This window comes from Procambarus clarkii, chromosome 57 (genome assembly GCF_040958095.1).
Source record: "Procambarus clarkii isolate CNS0578487 chromosome 57, FALCON_Pclarkii_2.0, whole genome shotgun sequence".
NCBI classification, from domain to species: Eukaryota; Metazoa; Arthropoda; class Malacostraca; order Decapoda; family Cambaridae; genus Procambarus; species Procambarus clarkii.
The window spans coordinates 7208651-7229806 of NC_091206.1; the positions used below are offsets into that span (position 1 = coordinate 7208651).

The following is a 21156-nucleotide window of genomic DNA, read 5'->3' on the forward strand; positions in this document are numbered from 1 at the left end:
TCCGGTCGCTGCCCATCTCCCAGTAACAGCATACTCGCAACTTTCTTGCTACGTGTCCGCCCTCCTGCGGCCTGTCCCATCCTTCTGCGACCTGCCCCGTCCTCCTGCGATCTGCCCCGCCCTCCTGCGGCCTGTCCCGTCCTTCTGCGACCTGCCCCGTCCTCCTGCGATCTGCCCCGCCCTCCTGCGGCCTGTCCCGTCCTCCTGCGGCCTGCCCCCGTCCTCCTGCGATCTGCCCCGCCCTCCTGCGGCCTGTCCCGTCCTCCTGCGACCTGCCTGTCCTCCTGTGACCTGCCCCGTCCTCCTGCGACCTGTCCCGTCCTCCTGCGACCTGCCCCGTCCTCCTGCGACCTGCCCCGTCCTCCTGCAACCTGCCCCCGTCCTCCTGCGACCTGCCCCGTCCTCCTGCGATCTGCCCCGTCCTCCTGCGACCTGCCCCACCCTCTTGCGACTTGCTCTGGCCTGCACCAGGCTAACTAACCCTGGACAAGGGCGCAGGCCACTTACCTAGACATCACCATGACGTCACGAGGCTCTCTGCCAATGGGCGCCCGAAGGAACCCACGTCATCACGAAACTAACTCTGACGTCACGAAGCTATCTGTGACGTCACGAAGCTATCTGTGACGTCACGAAGCTAACTCTGACGTCACGAAGCTAACCCTGACGTCACAGGCAGTACTGATACGCCTTGTCACCTTAACTAGAAGCTAATTCTTCCTCCAACAGAGATATACCTCTCTAGCTGGCCAATCACAGCCCGGGAAACCAGTAACGTCACTGCAATATATGTGACGTCACAGATGTTTGCCGTGATTCACACTGTTGCATGCAGTATAGGGGCGTTGCAACGCTTTGCACGTATGATTAGTGATCGTTCTTCCTGTCCAAGATTACCGGGTTCCATTGTCCTTATCGTGAGGAAATTACCGGCCAAATAATCTGCAAAAATCTATTTTTTTTCTGTCGTAGAGATCTGCATAGCGCCCGCGGGGCTCAATATATATATTTTTTTTGGTTTTGTTAAGAGCGCGCTGGAGGACGCGCTTGCCCGCAAGTTCGTTCCTCGTGGCTATTAATTTCGTAAAGAAAATGGGGTTATGAAGAGCGTTCATCACGTGGTTAAGTCAACATCCAAGAATGGCGTTGGTTCGGCGTTGAATTTGCGTTGTTCTTTGATATTTCATTCACTGGGCATACGTTATTTTTCTCTCTCTAACCTCCACTAACATTGCCCAACCCCAATAAACCTTTATAATACTACCACAATCCTTGCCCCAACTCTTAGAAACCTCAATAATACCACAACAAACCTTGGCCAACCCTTTTAAACCTCTATAATGCCTCCACAAAGCCTTCAGACATTACCCCATGCCACTTCAATATGACCTTAATGTATACCGTGTCTTAGGCAGCATTCATGTTTCAGGCTACCATAGACCACTGCCTGTGTCACAAGTCATTACCAGCAGCCAGTAACCCAATTCGCTGACGCAAACCATTGACACACACAACGTGCCCCAACCACTAATGACCAAAGTTAACTAATCACAAGCTGCTAACTGCTGCCCTCCGAGTGCTAACATCAAAGAAGCCAACGCACCTGCTAAGCCACTCAACTAACCCGTTAACTACTATACTCCTCTTTTGAACATATTACTCATAATAATTACATTAATATTTTATTTATACAGAAATACAACGGGCCATGTTACAGTGGCTACATAACAAAAATAACAGTAATTGCATGTTACACAAAGTAGAAATTACACACAGCGTTCAGGCTATATTAACCAATTTTAATACCCCCATTTACTAAAAGTCATGTAAGTCGCCGTCTCTAACAAGCATCTCTTAATTCACTAATTGACACTCTTCACCCCAGCCAATGACGCCCAGTAAACACGCGTTCTAACCTGCCCAAATTAATCCACCCACTAACAAAATTAAAGGTTTGACCAACAATAAACTCAATCACTAACCCATTTAACCCACCTGCTAACCGAATTAACCACCCACTAGCCCATTTAACCAACCCAATTAACCATCCCACAATCAATTAACCAAGACAAATCACCAATTAACAATACTCCCTTAATTTGTTTAAGAAACCCAATTAGCCACCAAATAACCAAGCCACTGGCATCCAGTTAACCAAACCAGTATCCATCAATTAACCCACCCACTAGCCACCAATTAAACCCATCGACTAACCACCCCATCCACCCAACTCAATAACCACCATTACTACGAGAATCTAACCCCATCCCTCCCATCCTTTCCCCGCCCAAACACGCTCCCCCATCACCACCCTCCATCACTTAACATCCGCAACAAAAAAGCCACTCGTGGTACCTCTTTAGAATTTCCACTCTCTATATACTTCCCTTTCCCGGACCCCTTTTTTTTCTGTCAATCATGGAGTAATTACCGTGGTCCGTCTGTCGCTCTACGGAGATAAAGTCTGACGGCTACTTAGCACCTGTTGAGGTGTTGTATAGCCAACCCCTGTTGTGGTTGTGGGGCATAGAGCCTTGGTGTGTTGTGGGGCATGGAGCCTTGGTGTGTTGTGGGGCATAGAGCCTTGGTGTATTGTGGGGCATAGAGCCTTGGTGTGTTGTGGAGCATGGAGCCTTGCTTTGTTGTGGGGCATGGAGCCTTGGTGTGTTGTGGGGCATAGAGCCTTGGTGTATTGTGGGGCATAGAGCCTTGGTGTGTTGTGGAGCATGGAGCCTTGGTGTGTTGTGGGGCATGGAGCCTTGGTGTGTTATGGAGCCTTGCTTTGTTGTGGGGCATGGAGCCTTGGTGTGTTGTGGGGCATGGAGCCTTGGTGTGTTGTGGGGCATGGAGCCTTGCTTTGTTGTGGGGCATGGAGCCTTGGTGTATTGTGGGGCATAGAGCCTTGGTGTGTTGTGGGGCATGGAGCCTTGGTGTGTTGTGGGGCATGGAGCCTTGCTTTGTTGTGGGGCATGGAGCCTTGGTGTATTGTGGGGCATGGAGCCTTGGTGTATTGTGGGGCATGGAGCCTTGGTGTATTGTGGGGCATGGAGCCTTGGTGTATTGTGGGGCATAGAGCCTTGGTGTGTTGTGGGGCATGGAGCCTTGGTGTATTGTGGGGCATAGAGCCTTGGTGTGTTGTGGGGCATGGAGCCTTGGTGTGTTGTGGAGCATGGAGCCTTGCTTTGTTGTGGGGCATGGAGCCTTGGTGTATTGTGGGGCATGGAGCCTTGGTGTGTTGTGGGGCATGGAGCCTTGGTGTATTGTGGGGCATAGAGCCTTGGTGTGTTGTGGGGCATGGAGCCTTGGTGTGTTGTGGGGCATAGAGCCTTGGTGTGTTGTGGGGCATGGAGCCTTGGTGTGTTGTGGGGCATGGAGCCTTGGTGTGTTGTGGGGCATAGAGCCTTGGTGTGTTGTGGAGCATGGAGCCTTGGTGTGTTGTGGGGCATGGAGCCTTGGTGTGTTGTGGGGCATGGAGCCTTGGTGTATTGTGGGGCATGGAGCCTTGCTTTGTTGTGGGGCATGGAGCCTTGCTTTGTTGTGGGGCATGGAGCCTTGGTGTGTTGTGGGGCATGGAGCCTCGTTTTGTTGTGGGGCATGGAGCCTTGGTGTGTTGTGGGGCATGGAGCCTTGCTTTGTTGTGGGGCATGGAGCCTTGCTTTGTTGTGGGGCATGGAGCCTTGCTTTGTTGTGGGGCATGGAGCCTTGGTGTGTTGTGGGGCATGGAGCCTCGTTTTGTTGTGGGGCATGGAGCCTTGGTGTGTTGTGGGGCATGGAGCCTTGCTTTGTTGTGGGGCATGGAGCCTTGCTTTGTTGTGGGGCATGGAGCCTTGCTTTGTTGTGTGATGTGGGGCATGGAGCATTGCTTTTGTTGTGTGTTGTGAAGCATGGAGCCTTGCTTTGTTGTGTGTTGTGGGGCATGGAGCCTTGCTTTTGTTGTGTGTTGTGAAGCATGGAGCCTTGCTCTGTTATGTGTTGTGCGGCATGGAGCCTTGCTTTGTTGTGTGTTGTGCGGCATGGAGTCTTGCTCTGTTATGTGTTGTGGGGCATGGAGCCTTGCTTTGTTGTGTGTTGTGGGGCATGGAGCCTTGCTTTGTTGTGTGTTGTGGGGCATGGAGCCTTGCTTTGTTGTGTGTTGTGCGGCATGGAGTCTTGCTCTGTTATGTGTTGCTGGGGAGGGAGCATAGCTTGTTATATGTTGAAGGGAAATCTACCTAATCTTAGTTTCAAGCTGAAAGAGACAATATACCTTCGTGGTAAAGAGGCCGATATACCTGATGCTTGTTACGTGTTGATGGGGCGATTTATCTATCTAACGTTCTTACTGTTGTCCTTCGAGGTCGTTATCACAGGTTGTCCTTTGAAGCAGTCGTCTCCTGATGTCCCGGATTTCGACGTCTTATGAAGCATTGACCAACTGACCTTTGACCAGAACGGAATTAATGGACCAATCAGCTAAACAAAAATTAAGGCGAACTACTAGCAAAAAGTAAAACACCGGAATATGGATCTTCTCTACACATCAACTTCAACAGGTGATGTGGGATGTTGGGATACAGTTGCAATTTTTTTATGGAGAGGCAGACCCAGAGCTATTTGCAGGCGATGAGTCACAATAACGTGGCTAAAGTATGTTGACCAGACCACACACTAGAAGCTGAAGGGACAACGACGTTTCGGTCCGTCCTGGACCATTCTCAAGTCGATTGCACAATCGACTTGAGAATGATCCAGGACGGACCCAAACGTCACGTCGTCGTCCCTTCACCTTCTAGTGTGTGGTCTGGTCAACACCATAGCCCGTGCTACATGGACACGTCGTTCTGAGTAGCTAAATCTAATATAACAACAATTAACACTGTTATTTACGTTAATGTACGAGAAGCGGCCGAACACCATTCCGAAAATGTTACTGAATTAGCACCCAAATAATGTGATTTATTTTTCTTGTTCACAATATTTAAAATTCTTTCTCTTACAGTGCAGGGTTTCGTCTGAGTGACAGCCAATTGAAGTAAATCGGGGTGAAATCCAGAATTATTCTAGTTTAAGGTGAGTATGATCCCAGTTTATGCGTACAGGATCCCAATCCGTGTCCCAATTTATATGTAATAAAATTTAAATTTAAATTATCTATTAAAAATAATCCGAAATACTATATATAACCACAATGTTTGTGTAGAATTATTCCAATTTATGAGCAGTATAAATCAAGTTTCATCGTTATCCCAATTTAAGTGCAGCATAATACGAACTTAGTAGTAATGTAATCCCACTTTAAGTTGCGTGCGATTCTAATTGAAGTGCTTTACGAATCCATTTTTAGTGCAGTACGATTCCCTTTCCCTGGAGGAGCGAGTAGGACAAGCGTGGCAATAAACCAAGCCGAGGCCGGAAACGTGAATAGCCCTGGGAATTAGCTCAGCAACATCTGATCCTACTGCTTGATAACACTAATGAGACCATTACTCTCTTTCACTCATTCACTCTCAGTCTCTTGCTCTGTCTGTCTGTCTGTGTCTGTCTGACTGTGTCTGTCTGTCTGACTGTGTCTGTCTGTCTGACTGTGTCTGTCTGTCTGACTGTGTCTGTCTGTCTGACTGTGTCTGTCTGTCTGTCTGTCTGTCTGTCTGTCTGTCTGTCTGCCTGTCTGTCTGTCTGTCTGTCTGTCTCTCTCTCTCTCTCTCTCTCTCTCTCTCTCTCTCTCTCTCTCTTGGACAAAAAGTCAACGAAAACACTTGTGGGCTATATTTGGGGTACATAGAAGTAAGCTTATTTTTCTTTTGATATCACTGACAGAGTCTGCTGTCGAAGATATGCCCTGTCGCCATTATCTTGTTCTTTTCAGCTCATGCGATAGAACTGACTTAAAATTTATACTTGGCCATCTCAAAAAAAAATATATCTCTAAAGGAGAACGACCCTTAAGGAGTTTAAGAAGCAAAGAGCCTCATTATTTTGGCTTGTTAGAGTCACTGCTCTATGATTTCCTCACTGTGTTCGCTATCACGTTGTGTACAGGTGCTTGAAGACAGCAACTCGGAGGACGGTAAAGCGACGGTCGCTCTACCGTCGGTGGACGGTAGAGCGACGGTCTCGCATCATGCAGGTCGTCGTTCAATCCCCGACCGTCCAAGTGGTTGGGTGTCATTCTCTCCCTCGCCCCATCCCAAATCCTTGTCCTGACCCCTTCCAAGTGCTATATAGTCGTATTGGCTTGGCGCATCACAGCACATCGCACTCACAGCACCGCTCCTGTGCCAGTAAGTCTACTACGGGCTCACCATAGCCCGTGCTACTTGCCCCGCTCCTGTGCCAGTTAAGTTACGGGCTCACCATAGCCTGTGCTACTTGGAACTTGATCCGAGTAGCTTAATCTATAACAACAACAGGCGCGTCTCATGATAGTTTCCTTCGGAAGAGGAGGAGGAGTTTCGGATTACGAGCTGTCTCCAGGAACGGATTAAACTCTTAAACCGAGGTACCCAGGAGGAGGAGGAGGAGACGCAGCTGGGGTCTTGGAAGAGATCTCGTGCCCTCAACATAGCTCTGGAGGGAACGGAAGCTGTTTAACATGCAAGTCTGTCATCCTGGACAGCGCTTATTGTGTCCAGTCATACCACCATTACATTATTCCTTTAGAAAATGTTAAACAATTGAAAGGTTTCAGATTCATTGTTTACATATGTGGTAAATTATCTCGTATTTTTAATAATTATTTATTCCTTTAATGAGTAAATTTGGATTAACATTGTATAATACTCATATAAAAAATAAATTTAAAAAGCGTTTTCCAGATTTTCAAGGACAAGAAGTGTACCCCTGGAGACATCAGGCCTTTCCTCTCTGGATTACAACACTGCGGTGCTTGTATAGAAAATTAGTTGCTCGATGATCTCAGGCTTTCCAAATGGGTTTCATACCCAATTCATGCAGAAATATTAGCGCCCAATTGTTACAGTAACCAAAGGCCTCTGAGACTAATTCCGATGCAGCTATGGTAGTGAGACAGGCTTACTTCCGGTCTTCAGAGTCTTCGTAAAAATTAGCAGCAGCGTCAACTGAGTAATAGGTGTAGGTGTAACAACTTCTAAAAAGGTGTAAGACAATGTGGAGGCCCATGTGTACTGCCACGCTACTTGACATCCTTCCTGGTTAGCAAGGTGTTTCCCATCTGGACATTTCTGACCGCCATCCTTGTGCATATTTGGTGTTTTGCGCGGGCGCTAGACTTCTCTTAATGAAGTTATTCACCTCTTAATGACTTCTAATCTTTCCCTCTGATCTATGCGGAAGAAACCATGAAAGTCGTATTATTATGCCAATGAACAGGATAGGACAACAAGGCGAGGGAGACCATTATACAAAGAACCTGAGGGTCGAGCCGGATGCCCAGGATGGAATAAGAAACAGCAAACGAAAAGTTTGTAGCATGAGGGGCTCCCACAGTTTGAATTTGGGTTCTATATTTCATGGAAACGATCTTAAGCGTCGATAAGGCGAAGTTGTTTACAATGGGAATATCTCGGTGGGCTTGTTTGCAATAATTTTGGAAAGCAGGTCGGAGTGAAGCGGATGAAGCGGATCCCATATCAGTAAACTTGGGATCATAAATCCCAATGCTGTCTTAAGTATTCTGAAAGGATCTCTCCCACTACTTCAACTGCAGCAGTGTACGAGGATAGGAATGCAGGTAGTGCTTTTTGTCTTGAATTGTGAATATATATTATCCCAAATCAAACTTGAACCATTGCGTGTTTCCTTTGGCCAGTGTTCTAAGTAAATGTTCTGTGCATCGTTGATATTACTTTTAGGAGCTCATCAGGATCTATGAAATTTGGGCTGTCCTAAAAGGGACAGAATTTTGGAAAGAGGAAAGTCTGGACACAGTCATATACGTCGAAAGCAAATACAAGCATCGTAGGCTTCAAAATTACTTATATTTGGTTTCAGATCATTCAGTTGGAGCAGTTTCTCCTCGAGGAATGTAGAAATGGCATTGGAACCCAGCATTGCTGCTAGCCGATGACTGCATGTGTGCAAGATACTACTAAGAGGCTGAGAAAGGGTCCGAGTACATTCGTGTTTTCTGAAGATCTGTTGAAGCACAAGAAGGTAATTGTTGTTTCAGGTGACGAAAAAGTCTTCGGGCATCTCAACCAATATTTCACACTTTACCAGCATTGAACCCATGAGAATCGGATGGGGGTGCTGAGGTGTGAATAATTAATAATATTTCCTAAATCATTTAACTTAGTCCTACTCCGACCAGCCTATGTCCGTCCCGTACTTCAGACTATTTCCCCCTACACATCTAGGTAAGGTCAGCCCCGAGCGTGTGACCTCCAACTTTGAACAAACACACACAGACATTCTCTCTTATGGTATAGATATATATTTTCCTATAAAACATACGGTTGTCCGTGGAGAAGAGCGCAGCCATATCTAAGTAATCGCAACAACATCACAAGAAGTCCATATTCTTTAATGAACGTAATTCGGCCGCAATAAATTAAGTAAGGATGCCGCGTAAAGTTCCCCCTTACGTGTAATAAATTATAGTCAAAGAGGTTTAATTCACCTTGAGAACTGAGTAGTTTAGTGAGCATGTCGAGGAGAGCGGCCGGGCTGTGTTCCAGGTGATGGCCCTGGAGCCAGCCTCCAGGGCCCCGTGTACTGGGAACATGCTTCCAGCCAATATACCGCCACTCGCCTCGTTAATAACACCTGAATCTCGAGATCTTAATGACTCATTCGTATTCCTTTACATATTATCGATTCTATTCGTTTTCTGGGAAGTTAAGAATGTTACGGAACATGAAGCCATGTTTTTGTAAATATGGCGTCTGGTATTCTTCGTGGCTTTGTGAAGGTGGATTGAAGACTCCTCCGCGGGTCTGTTATACCCAAGCCACCTGGCGGTCTCCTGCTTGCTCCAGGTAGACGAACAGGAGGAGAAATCTCCTCTCACGCTATTCATTATCCTGACACCACATTAATTTTTGTTCCACCTCCCAAGTGCGCGCCAGCGAAGGTGTTGAAGCCAAAATGCGTCCAGAAGAGAGGTGCTGATGCTGACCACGCCAGCCTCTGCATCTCTCCTTCCTCTGATATTTGAAAGCGCACACACACTTCATTCATTAAATTTTACACGCAGGAAAATTTGCCATTGGTAAATCACCGTAATACCATTTGGGATAATCATTATGCACAGCGCTACCGGTGAAGGTGGGACCCCTCTTCGAGAGATTTATTAACCAGACACCCCATTTATGTTTTTCATCAGGCTGGCTACGGTTGCATTATTGACAACCCGATGAGCACCCGTCTTTAGAAAATTATCGTTGTATATCAGGGGAGGGGCCGGGTAGAGGTGAGGAGAGGGAAGGGGGAGTATAATAGGAGGTAGAGAGAGAGAGGGTAGAGGCCGAGGTGGTGTGAGGATTCCTCATGAATCTCTTATACGCCGTGGAAGACGGCGTTTATAATGTCCGTGGCTACTTTCCTCGGGTATCATGACCTGTCTCAACGCTTATATTACACTGCTCTCCGCCAGAGTCTAACGCTAATGGTAGGTGCTGGACGAGGCCCTGCTCGCTCCTGCCCCATGGGGGCTGAGGCGCCGATGGAAGTGATGGTGATGACGGGGGTGAAGGCGGTGCTGATGTTTGGGATGGTGATGCTGATAGTGAATTTGATATTGGTGATGATAGGCGATGCAAATGGGAGTGGTGGTAATGATTATGGTGGTAATGATGTGGAATCTCTAGCACCGGTGATGTATTCTACGTCCCGGAGAAGATGATGGCAACTGTGTGGGTGATAATGAAAGAGAATTGACGGCAGGAACTACATACGAAGCGGAGATGGCAATTACCAAGACAAATTTTGCGCAGAGTTGCAGATGCTGGGACTCGCAGAGGTGCTGGGAATTAGGGAAGTGCTGGGACTCGGGGAGGTGCTGGGGCTCGAGGAGGTGCTGGGACTCGGGGATTTGCTCGAAATCGAGGAGGTGCTGGGACACAGGGAGCCACTCAGCATTACCACCAGCCATCTAGAACTACAAGCCACCATTTTTACCATCTACCACAACCCTCAACAACCACCACCACCTTCATAACCCATTACTACCCACTACAACCTTCACCATTATCCACAACCTTCACCATCCACCCCCGCCCTTTATAACCCATCACCACTCCCACCACCCATCATCACCAATCACCACCCATCATCGATCACTACCCAGCCTCACCAATCACCACCTATCACCACCCAGCTCCACAAATCACCACCCAGCCCCACCAATCACCACCCAGCCCCACCAATCACCACCCAGCCCCACCCATCACCACCCAGCCCCACCCATCTCCACCCATCACCACCAATCATCACCCATCATCACCAATCACTACCCAGCCCACCAATCACCACCCAGCCCCACCAATCACCATCAGGCCCCACCAATCACCACTCAGCCCCACCCATCACCACCCATCACCACCCAGCCCCACCCATCACCATCCAGCCCCACCAATCACCACCCAGCCCCACCCATCACCACCCAGCCCCACCAATCACCACCCAGCCCCACCCATCACTACCCAGCCCCACCCATCACCACCCATCACTACCCAGCCCCACCCATCACCACCCATCATCACCCATCACCATGCAGCAGGCCCACAACAGGAGCACCAAGAAATAGACTACTCGCAACCTTTCCACCCAAAGATCATTTATCATCAGTATCATCAAGTGCCAATAAGGAAGTCGGGCGGCTCCCTGTTCCGTGGCGGCGCTCGCTGTCTCCCTGGCACTGAGGTGGGCGGCCGGGTGGGCGGCCGGGTGGGCGGCCCGGGTGGGTGGGAGGCTGTTTCATGGATGGAGTAAGCATGGGTAGTTTGGAATAGTGGTTGGAATTGGGTAGGCCTATGAATGGCTGTTGAAGCAGCTTTATTGAGGAATGTATGAAATGCCATCAATAGGAGGGCATCTCATACAGTGGGCGGCAGTGGGCGGCAGTGGGAGGGAGCACGTATGAATCTCTTATTTCCGTCATTGAGTGAGCTTGATTGTTGCGTGGGTGGCTCGGGGGAATTATCGACGCTGGATTGATTGTGGAGCCTATAGTGGGCATGGGCGGTGGGCGGTGGGCGGGCGGCAGGGTGGGCGAGACCACACAGCCATGAGGTCTACGCACCTGGGTGACACTATCGTCGCAGACTATTCCGGCCGTGTATCGTATCTTGGGGTCTTATCGTGGCTGGCATCACCGCAACCTCTCTTCTCATGCTGCCTCTTCGCCATCTCCTCCACTTCCACCCTCATCTCCCTATACCATCTGCTCCGGTTACTGTCTCTCTCCTCTCTCTCGCTCGCTTCCTCCTTCTCCTCTCCCTGCCGACTCCTTCGACGGCGTTTATGTCCTTGGCTGCCACTCACTGCCTTCCATCTCGTCTAGATGACTTTCTAATGCCTCTCAGGCCGTCCGCTTTCATTTCCTTCTCCACAGTTTATACAGAGAAATGTTTCCTCCACGCCTACTCTCCATCTCTCCTTGTCTCTCCTATCATTACTTTGGTGTTCCTACCTTCGCAGATTCTCCCATGTCTTGTTCGTCTCTAAATATCTCCCTCTACCCTTCTTTTCATCTATCGTTGTGATCTCCAGTTCTCTGTATGTTTCTATCTCTCCCTTCCTCTCTATCTCTCCCTCGCATTCCCCTCTCGCTAGAGAGGGTGATGGAGCGGAAATAACTACGAGTGCTGGTGAGGGTTGGTTTTGCGGTATTATTCGGCGCCCCCTGCAGTAGTGACCTCCGCGCCCCCTGCAGTAGTGACCTCCGCGCCCCCTGCAGTAGTGACCTCCGCGCCCCCTGCAGTAGTGACCTCCGCGCCCCCTGCAGTAGTGACCTCCGCGCCCCCTGCAGTAGTGACCTCCGCGCCCCCTGCAGTAGTGACCTCCGCGCCCCCTGCAGTAGTGACCTCCGCGCCCTCTGCAGTAGTGACCTCCGCGCCCCCTGCAGTAGTGACCTCCGCGCCCCCTGCAGTAGTGACCTCCGCGCCCCCTGCAGTAGTGACCTCTGCGCCTCCTGCAGGAGTAGTGACCTCTGCGCCTCCTGCAGTAGTGACCTCTGCACCTCCTGCAGGAGTAGTGACCTCTGCGCCTCCTGCAGGAGGAGTGACCTCTGCACCTCCTGTAGGAGTAGTGTCCTCTGCACCTCCTGCAGGAGTAGTGACCTCTGCGCCTCCTGCAGGAGTGACCTCTGCACCTCCTGTAGGAGTAGTGTCCTCTGCACCTCCTGTAGGAGTAGTGACCTCTGCGCCTCCTGCAGGAGGAGTGTCCTCTGCACCTCCTGTAGGAGTAGTGACCTCTGCGCCTCCTGCAGGAGGAGTGTCCTCTGCGTCCCCTGCAGGAGGAGTGACCTCCGCGCCTCCTGTAGAAGGAGTGACCACACATTCAGGACTGATAGGAGAGAAATGATCGACACCCATCAGGTAGACAACCCCATTATTAAAACATTAGAACCCAATTATATTTAGCTATACTATTATATATATATATATATAATATGGGAAGCACAAAGCGTATCCCAGGGAGACATAGTAATTTGCCAGGATGAGGTTGGGCTACTACCATCACCTGTGGCGGCAGGTGACTGCAAGTGACGAATCTCACAATCCCGAGCACTCCAGGTTCCCGTGGAGTGTATCTGGAGTGCACACTACTCCACGTGTAAACTCTGTAAACAGGAACTGGTGATCTCGTACGATTCAATATTGAATGTCCAGTCATTAAAGCTTGCGGACTATAGGGAATGAGGCCCCTTGAGACAGATAGGAGGCAGGAGGCAACGAGGCAAATCTCGCTGGACCTCAAGATAGGGGCAGCAAAAAGGGTCAACAAAAAACAGCTGAAGAGCCGCCAGGGACCAGGAATCCGGCCATCAGCTGATCTTCCCGCCATATTTGGCTTTATTTACGTATCGAGTAAAAAATGTATTTAATAATATATCTTTATATTTTTTAATATATATAATTAGCCATCAAACAGTTTCAAACATTAAACTGGAAATCAATAATTAAACAAAATAACTTGGTACAAATTTAACAATTTGAACAATAGTGAAATGTTATTAGGTCAGGGTTAAAGATAAATTCTATAGACGTTTTCTACGTATATAACCAAATGCAACGTAACAACAGCGAATGTAAATAGAACAAAACAACAATGTAGAAAAATACAACATTGTAAACAAATACAACAAACCAACAGCTGAGGCAAATATAATGAAACAAAGTCTAGTGTCATAGTTGTAAATGAAAGCCACAACCATTCACAACACCGCCTCTACTGTACTATAGTGACAACCATTCACAACACTGTCTCTACTGTACTATAGAGTGTCACGCTCTTCTGGAAATTGGTTTACAAAGACACTGATTATCCTATCCAACCTTCACACCGTACTGTTATATTATTATAATGCTTACTAGTACCAGGAGTAATATTACTTGTGAGGAAATCCATAATATTCATGAGGAAGGTACGGATCTAAGCGCTGGGAGCTCCTACTGGTTTCCTCGTTGATACATCACGTTAAAGTGATTTCTTTATTGAGTATTAGTAGTATTAATTAAAATATGTATTATCATAATAATCATATATTGTTATTATTGCCTGGTTATTATTAAGTAGTATTAAATAAACGCTGTTTCTAAGTTACTGCTTGTTAAAAATAACATGAAACCACACACACACACACACACACACACACATATACATACACATACACACACACACACACACACACTCTGGGACCAAAGAGCCAAAGCTTAACCCCCGCAAGCACAATTCGGGTGAGTACACACACACACTTCTGTTGTACAATAATTTAATTATGGACAATTACAGTTCAATCATAACACTTATCTATGCATCTATGTGGCATGCTGGCACATGCTGCAATCCGTCCACCGAGGGAGACACACGACACCTTCGAGAACCTAATTTATAATTAAATCCTAATAGCCATTCTTGAAAATCGCCTCAAGCTTCCCCGAATGGCCAACAATAGGATTGGAATCTAATGGGGAGAGTTAGCGGCGGTCAGATGACTTCTGAGCTTGTGGTCTTAACCTCTTGACCGACCGCCACCGGAATCACTGAAGATAGGTTATAGCCATCACCAGAATGTAACTAATTTCTTATCGGACACATCAGTTCCGATAACAACATCACCACACACGCTAACACACAGGCAAACATGCCCAGGCAGACGCAGTTTTAATCAGCAGTCCGACAGATACGAGTTAGCACCAAAAAGGTATTGAATATATATTAAAAACCGATACCCAACTGTGAATTTATGGTACCTGAAGGCAAGTACCTGCGAACAGGGAGAAAGAGAGTAGGATTAGCAGAGCCCCGAGACTCACGAGTGAGTGGAGAAGCCAGCGAGGCTGAACAGCCTCCCGCGAGACCCATTAACACAAGACCAAATATTAACGTCCAGAAAAATACTGCAGCTCAGGGAGGAGAGAAGCACAGATCCTGTAGGTCCGGGATTATGATAGAAAAGGAGGGATGAGGGTTGGGGATTGGGAGGGTAATGGTGGTAGGCTGGTGGCGGTGATAGGTATGGGGGGGGGGGGTTGTTGAGGGGTGGTGGTAGTTCGAGTGTCAATGATAATGGTTGTAGTTGTAGGGGGTTATGGTTGGAGAGGAGTGGATAGTGATGGTGGGGAAGAATATAGATGGGGTGATAGTGGTTGTGATTGGGGGGGAGGGGGGAGTTACGGATGAGGGTGGTGGTGAGGGAGATATGTTGGGGAGAGGATCATTGTTATAGCAGGCTATGGATGGTGGGTGATAATGGATGCGATGGTGGTGCTTCCCCGGTGCAGTCTCACAGGTGTTGGATGTTTACAGAGGTTGATAATTAGTAGGTAGACCGAAATTAACACACGTGTTGGTGGCGCCTCATCTGTATAACAAATACACCAGCCATGACTGCTATTAAGGTGCCAACTGCTACTGGAAAACTGGTATGTAATAACTCTTACGACTCAACACTTTTCCGTCATAGGCGCCGCTAAGTCAACATATACATCAACGATATATTATACACACACACATATATATATATGTCGTACCTAGTAGCCAGAACGCACTTCTTAACCTACTATGCAAGGCCCAATTTGTCTAATAAGCCAAGTTTTCATGAATTAATTGGTTTTCGACTACCTAACCTACCTAACCTAACCTAACCTAACTTTTTCGGCTACCTAACCTAACCTAACCTATAAAGATAGGTTAGGTTAGGTTAGGTAGGGTTGGTTAGGTTCGGTCATATATCTACGTCAATTTTAACTCCAATAAAAAAATATTTACCTCATACATAATGAAATGGGTAGCTTTATCGTTTCATAAGCAAAAAATTAGAGAAAATATATTAATTCATGAAAACTTGGCTTATTAGGCAAATCGGGCCTTGCATAGTAGGCTGAGAAGTGCGTTCTGGCTATTGGGTACGACATATATATATATATATATATATTATATATATATATATATATATATATATATATATATATATATATATATTTATATATATATTATATATATTATATATATATATATATATATATATATATATATATATATATCTACACATATATACATATACACATACACACACAAACACGATAAGAAACTAAACTTTCATGGGCTATAAATAAAGATATAATTTATGAGCCGAGTGAATTGATGAGCTCGCGAATGAATTGACGAGCTCCCGTTGGAATTTATGAGATCGAGAGTTAATATATGAGCTCCAGAGTGAATTTAGTTAATAGGTTCCATTTAAGTAATGTTATCGAGTGCACGAAGTCACTCCTGCTGCAGTTCCTTCCAAACAAATAAATTAAAAAATAAATCCCGGACACTCACATAAATCCTCACACATAATAAGAGTCAAGGAGACAATGAAGGAGACATGCCAGAAGACAGACAAGGAGACAAACAGGGAGACAGGAAGAGTTATGGAGAGTCAGGGATGGTCACAGAGAGTCTGAAAGAAGTTGGGAGAAGCCGTGAGATTCAGGAAGAGATGAGGAGAGTTGGAGGGAGTCAAGAATAGAACGGGAGAAGCAGGGAGAGTTAGTGAGAAATACAGGGGGTGTCAGCGAGAGATGACAAGAATCTGGGAGAGGGAAGGACATCAGGGAGAGTCTGAAAGAGTCATATAACAGTTCCTTAAGAACAGTTCCTTAGGAGCTCCTTAGTTTCTTACAGTTCCAGTAGTTCCTTAGGAGCTACTGGAACGATTCCTTAGGCCAAGCCGCTGGAACCAAGCCTTCTATTACAGTTCAAGAAGGAGCAGTAATTGAGGGAATGTCCACTTGGTCGAGGGCATTACTTGAATTTTTTTTTGTCTTCTGAGTGTCGAGTGCAACCTTCTAAGCACCTGGAGAGTCTTGAAGCGGTCCATGTGTTCCTTACCTCCCCCCCTCGACCCAGTGTCGCAAAGAGGAGATTGCTCCTTCATTCTTTCATGGTAAGTCAATCTCTTCCTCTGTTAAGTACTCTTAGGGTAAGTATAGTTAGGTAAGTACTGCTAGGTAAATAAGGGTTATTTCATTGAAAGAGGTGTGAACAAGAGGAAGGATTTGCAAGGAGTAACTGAGGTAATCACCTCCATCCACCGTTCCAAGAGTGGATGTGATAAGAAGCAAAAGGGTTAAGCGACTTTACAATAGGCGCCCAATGACCGTAAAGTTGAGGCCCCATGAGCTGGAGCTCGTCCTATAAGCTCATTCAGATGGGAACACAGGCCACCTACGATGCCTAGGAGAGACATCTGTGTAGTCCGCACCTTCACTACCGAAGGTGACCAACCGGGAGGTAGAAAGTTTCCCAGAGACGACCCTGTATAGGACCTCCCGCCACGCTCTCATCCATCTCCTGCTTGTACCCCTAACTCCTTACCCCATCTCCTACACCTGCTGTGTACCCTGCCCCCTCTCTCACGCCTCTTTCCCCTCCCACACCTGCTGTGTACCCTCCCTCTACGCCTCTTTCCCCTCCTACATCTGTTCTGTACCTTCCCCCCACCCCCCACGCCTGTTTCCACACCTACACTTACTGTGTACGAGGACCGTGGAAAGCTGGCAATAGGCCCAGGTCAGCTGGGGAATGTGGGCCCCATTCCAAATTGCTCACCAAGTATTTTTGCATAGTAATGTTATGTATTAACAAGTAATACAATAACTCGAACGATTTATAAAAATGTTATGCCAAGAGGGCTTATTCCAGTAGGGTCTCCCTCAGAATTATAGGCCCAGGCCAACCTGTCCCCCCTTCCCTGGCTTTCCCTTTGTCCAGGCCAACCTGTCCCCCCTTCCCTGGCTTTCCCTTTGTCCAGGCCAACCTGTCCACCCCCCCCTGGCTTTCCCTTTGTCCAGGCCAACCTGTCCACCCCCCCCTGGCTTTCCCTTTGTCCAGGCCAACCTGTCCACCCCCCCCCCCGGCTTTCCCTCTGTCTAGGCCAACCTGTCTATCCCCCCTTGGCTTTCTCTCTGTCTAGGCCAACCTGTCCCTCCCCCCCTGGCTTTCCCTTTGTCCAGGCCAACCTGTCCACCCCCCCCTGGCTTTCCCTCTGTCTAGGCCAACCTGTCTATCCCCCCCTTGGCTTTCTCTCTGTCTAGGCCAACCTGTCCCTCCCCCCCTGGCTTTTCCTCTGTCCAAGCCAACCTGTCTACCCCCCTCCCACTGGCTTTTCCTCTGTCCAGGCCTGCCGTTCACACTCCGATCACGCCTCCTCCTCCCCGTTCCTCCCCTCTTCCCTTCTCCGCCTATTCCCCCCCATCATCATAACAGTCACTCCCCTCCTTCTCATGCTGTGTAACCCCTCCTCCCTTCCCTCTCAACAAATAGTTTACTAAGGAAAAACTGACAAGTTCAATGGTAAGTCTTCTTATGTACCGAGAACAGCAAGTCGTTGATTAAAGATATCTTTCAAGATACTTGTGCTTCTCTGGGTGGTCTTTACAATAAGTCATGAATGTCTACGTATACATATATACACACACACACGTAAACTCACGTACATGCGCACATAGCTCTCTTGTATCTGCATATATGTAGTAATGAACTCGCTGTTTTACCGTTGACACAGTGTGGATTGAACCCACACTGTGTAACACTGGGTGTTAGTCAGCTGTCACGGGCTGCTTCCTGGGGGTGGAGGCCTGGTCGAGGACCGGGCCGCGGGGACACTAAAGCCCCGAAATCATTTCAAGATAACCTCAAGATAACCCCTTTTTCCTGTGTGGTTTATGGTTATTATTTGCTCCTTATCTGCCCTGTTCTTTTCCCATCAACTGATCCCCGTCTCGCTTCACGTGGCCCCTACGTTCCCCTCACCCGGCTGCCTTTCCGTTCACCTGGGTGCACCTCTCCCCTTACTAAGCACACCCTCTCTCTTCATATGATTCCCACTTTCCATTATTTTGCTCCCCTTTACCTCACCGGGCACCTCCTTTTCCCCTTCACCTGGCATCCTTTTCTTCCCTCACCTGGCTCCTACTCTTACCCTCACCTGATTCCTACTCTTACCCTCACCTGGCTCCTACTCTTACCCTCACCTAGCTCTTCTAAATACACCAACCGGTTCACTATTTCACCTATATTTCCTCCAAAACATTCTCGTTTTTGCTAACAGTAAGCTTATTATCCATCCACTGGGACTCTCATTAAAGAAAACAAGATACAGCAAAGAACCCGGAAACCGATTATATCAAGGATGTCAAACATATCCGGGGATTGCCTCCATTATGGATTTAGGGTCCCGTCAAGTTCAAGTTCAAGTATGTTTATTGAGACAAGAAAAAATACATCTCAAAGTGATAGTGTAGCTTAGGCTATTTCTACCCCCCCTCCCTCCTAGGATCCCGTCTTCCGTGCATCAGTATAAACATGTTGGGTTCTGTCCACCGATCTCCCTCTAACTCCTCTTACAGCGACTCGAGACAACCGTCGACCTTAAATGATCAGATTAACTTCAGAGATTCTTAACGAAGCTGAACGAGGTAGCTGGGCCTGCTTCCCAGGCCTCCCCACGCGACAAATTGGACCCACCAAGTAGCCAAGCTGAGGTCAGGGCCTCCATGGGGTGTCCAGCATCTCCCTACCCTCCTCGGGGGGCTTCCCTCCCCTGCTTTCACCCTGTTGGACCCGTCCGTCCGACGTCCACCCCCGCTGGCAGGCAATAGACGAGACTCCAAATATTTTACCGCCATGAGTGTGTCGGTTTTTGGACCTGTTGGTTAGATTGTTAAAGAGTTTGGTATTGGGTTGTGTTGGGTTGCGTTGGGTCATGCTCGGGGTGTCATGGGGTTGGGAAATTGAAATTGAAATGAGGTAGCACAAAGCTATACACAAAGGGATGAAGTAGCTCAAGCTATTCTCACCCCGTTAGAAATTGGGGTTGGGAAGGTTGCGTTGAGGTGTAGAAAGGTGAGGTAGGGGTCGCGTCAGGGTGTTGTACTCGCCTAATTGTCCTTGCGGGGGTTGAGCTCTGGCTCTTTGGTCCCGCCTGTTGTATGGATGTATGTGTTATAGTAGGGTGTGGTAGGGATTGGTAAGGGTTGCGACAAGGTTTGGTAAAGTGATTCGCGGTTATTACAGCTTATAGATAAGGAGAGTTGGAATTGGAGTCGTTATGATCAGTTGTAGAGCTCGTTAGTATTAGGTGTTTTTTCTTAACTCTCCGGGGCCACATTCAAAGAAAATGTATTAGTTAGAACATTTTCAATGTCAAACTGGAGCATTAGGAGAACAATCCAGATTAATTGAATCATTAATGGAGCATTCACACGGAGCATTCGTGAATAAATTAATCCTGGTCAGTAGGAGTATGAAACCTAAAAGCTATTTTTTCTTGTGGATCATGAGAAAAAAATTGAGCATTGAAATCTCTTGGTGCCGCCTCCTTCCCTTACGCGCCTCTCCATAAATCCTTCCATTCCCTTCCCAGACACAAACTCGATCTCAACCCCCTTCGGGAGCCTAAGTCATGCGCATGTATATTTTAAATTACAGAAATATACAAGGGTACCTTAGGTACTCGTAATTTCCCATGAGGAATATATAAAGTGTTTTCAAAACTTTCGATTACATTTCAAGGCGCACTCATGGGTAACCATTTTCCGCGAGAATGTATTGAAATATATAAAACAAAACAAGTGGTAGGTGAAGAAAATATACAATACGTGAGATTCAAAATATTAAGACAATTTAGTAGGATGGAGCTTGCATCTCTGGTATCCCAGAAAAAAAGAGTTATTAACCACTGAACAATGATGAGTCCAAGCACTTGGGATGGACGGTAGAGCGACGGTCTCGCTTCATGCAGGTCGGCGTTCAATCCCCGACCGTCCAAGTGGTTGGGCACCATTCCTTTTCCCCCGTCCCATCCCAAATCCATACCCTGACCCCTTTCCCAGTGCTATATAGTCGTAATGGCTTGGCGTTTTCCCCTTTTATTATATTGCATATTGAACAATGATGAGCTCAAAAATATTAAATAATCATAAGTGGTGGCCGTTTTGAGCCATTACCAGTATCAAGAGCTGATACTGGAGAGCTGTGGAGGTGCGACTGCACCCTGCGTGACGGGAGATGTCTCCCGTGCCTCTCCCTCGATTGATGATTGATGAAGATTAAGCCACCCAAAAGGTGGCACGGGCATGAATAGCCCGTAAGTGGTGGCCCCTTTGAGCCATTACCAGTATCAATAGATGATACTGGAGAGCTGTGGAGGTGCGACTGCACCCTGCGTGACGGGAGATGTCTCCCGTGCCTCTCCCTCTCTAGTAACGAGCTTTTATACTCGTCTATCCCCAATTATCCGTTGAATGGACGGATTTGAATCTTTGAATCTGGCAACAAGGGATTACCTTCCAACTCTAGAAACTACTGGAGGTGAGGTTTGTTTGACCTTACCTCACCTCCCTGTGAATGTCTCGTAAGTCAGGTATAATCCCAAGTCTCTACACAAGTCACCTTTATGGGCTCACCATAGCCCGTGCTACATGGACACTTCGTCCTGAGTAGCTAAATCTTTAACAACAACACAAGTCACCTAAACAACTG

General features: G+C 47.5%; 1 protein-coding gene across 1 annotated transcript; it reads right to left on the reverse strand.

Annotated features, from left to right (window-relative positions):
• Positions 1-11789: 11789 nt before the first annotated feature.
• LOC138353300 (nuclear pore complex protein Nup58-like) lies at positions 11790-12494 on the reverse strand. Its single transcript, XM_069306170.1, has one exon. The coding sequence runs from the start codon at positions 12492-12494 to the stop codon at positions 11790-11792; it is 705 nt and encodes a 234-aa protein (XP_069162271.1).
• Positions 12495-21156: the final 8662 nt, after the last annotated feature.

Excerpts from the sequence above, each read along its gene's own strand:
- LOC138353300 (XM_069306170.1), bottom strand. The coding sequence starts at position 12,494 with ATGGGTGTCGATCATTTCTCTCCTATCAGTCCTGAATGTGTGGTCACT.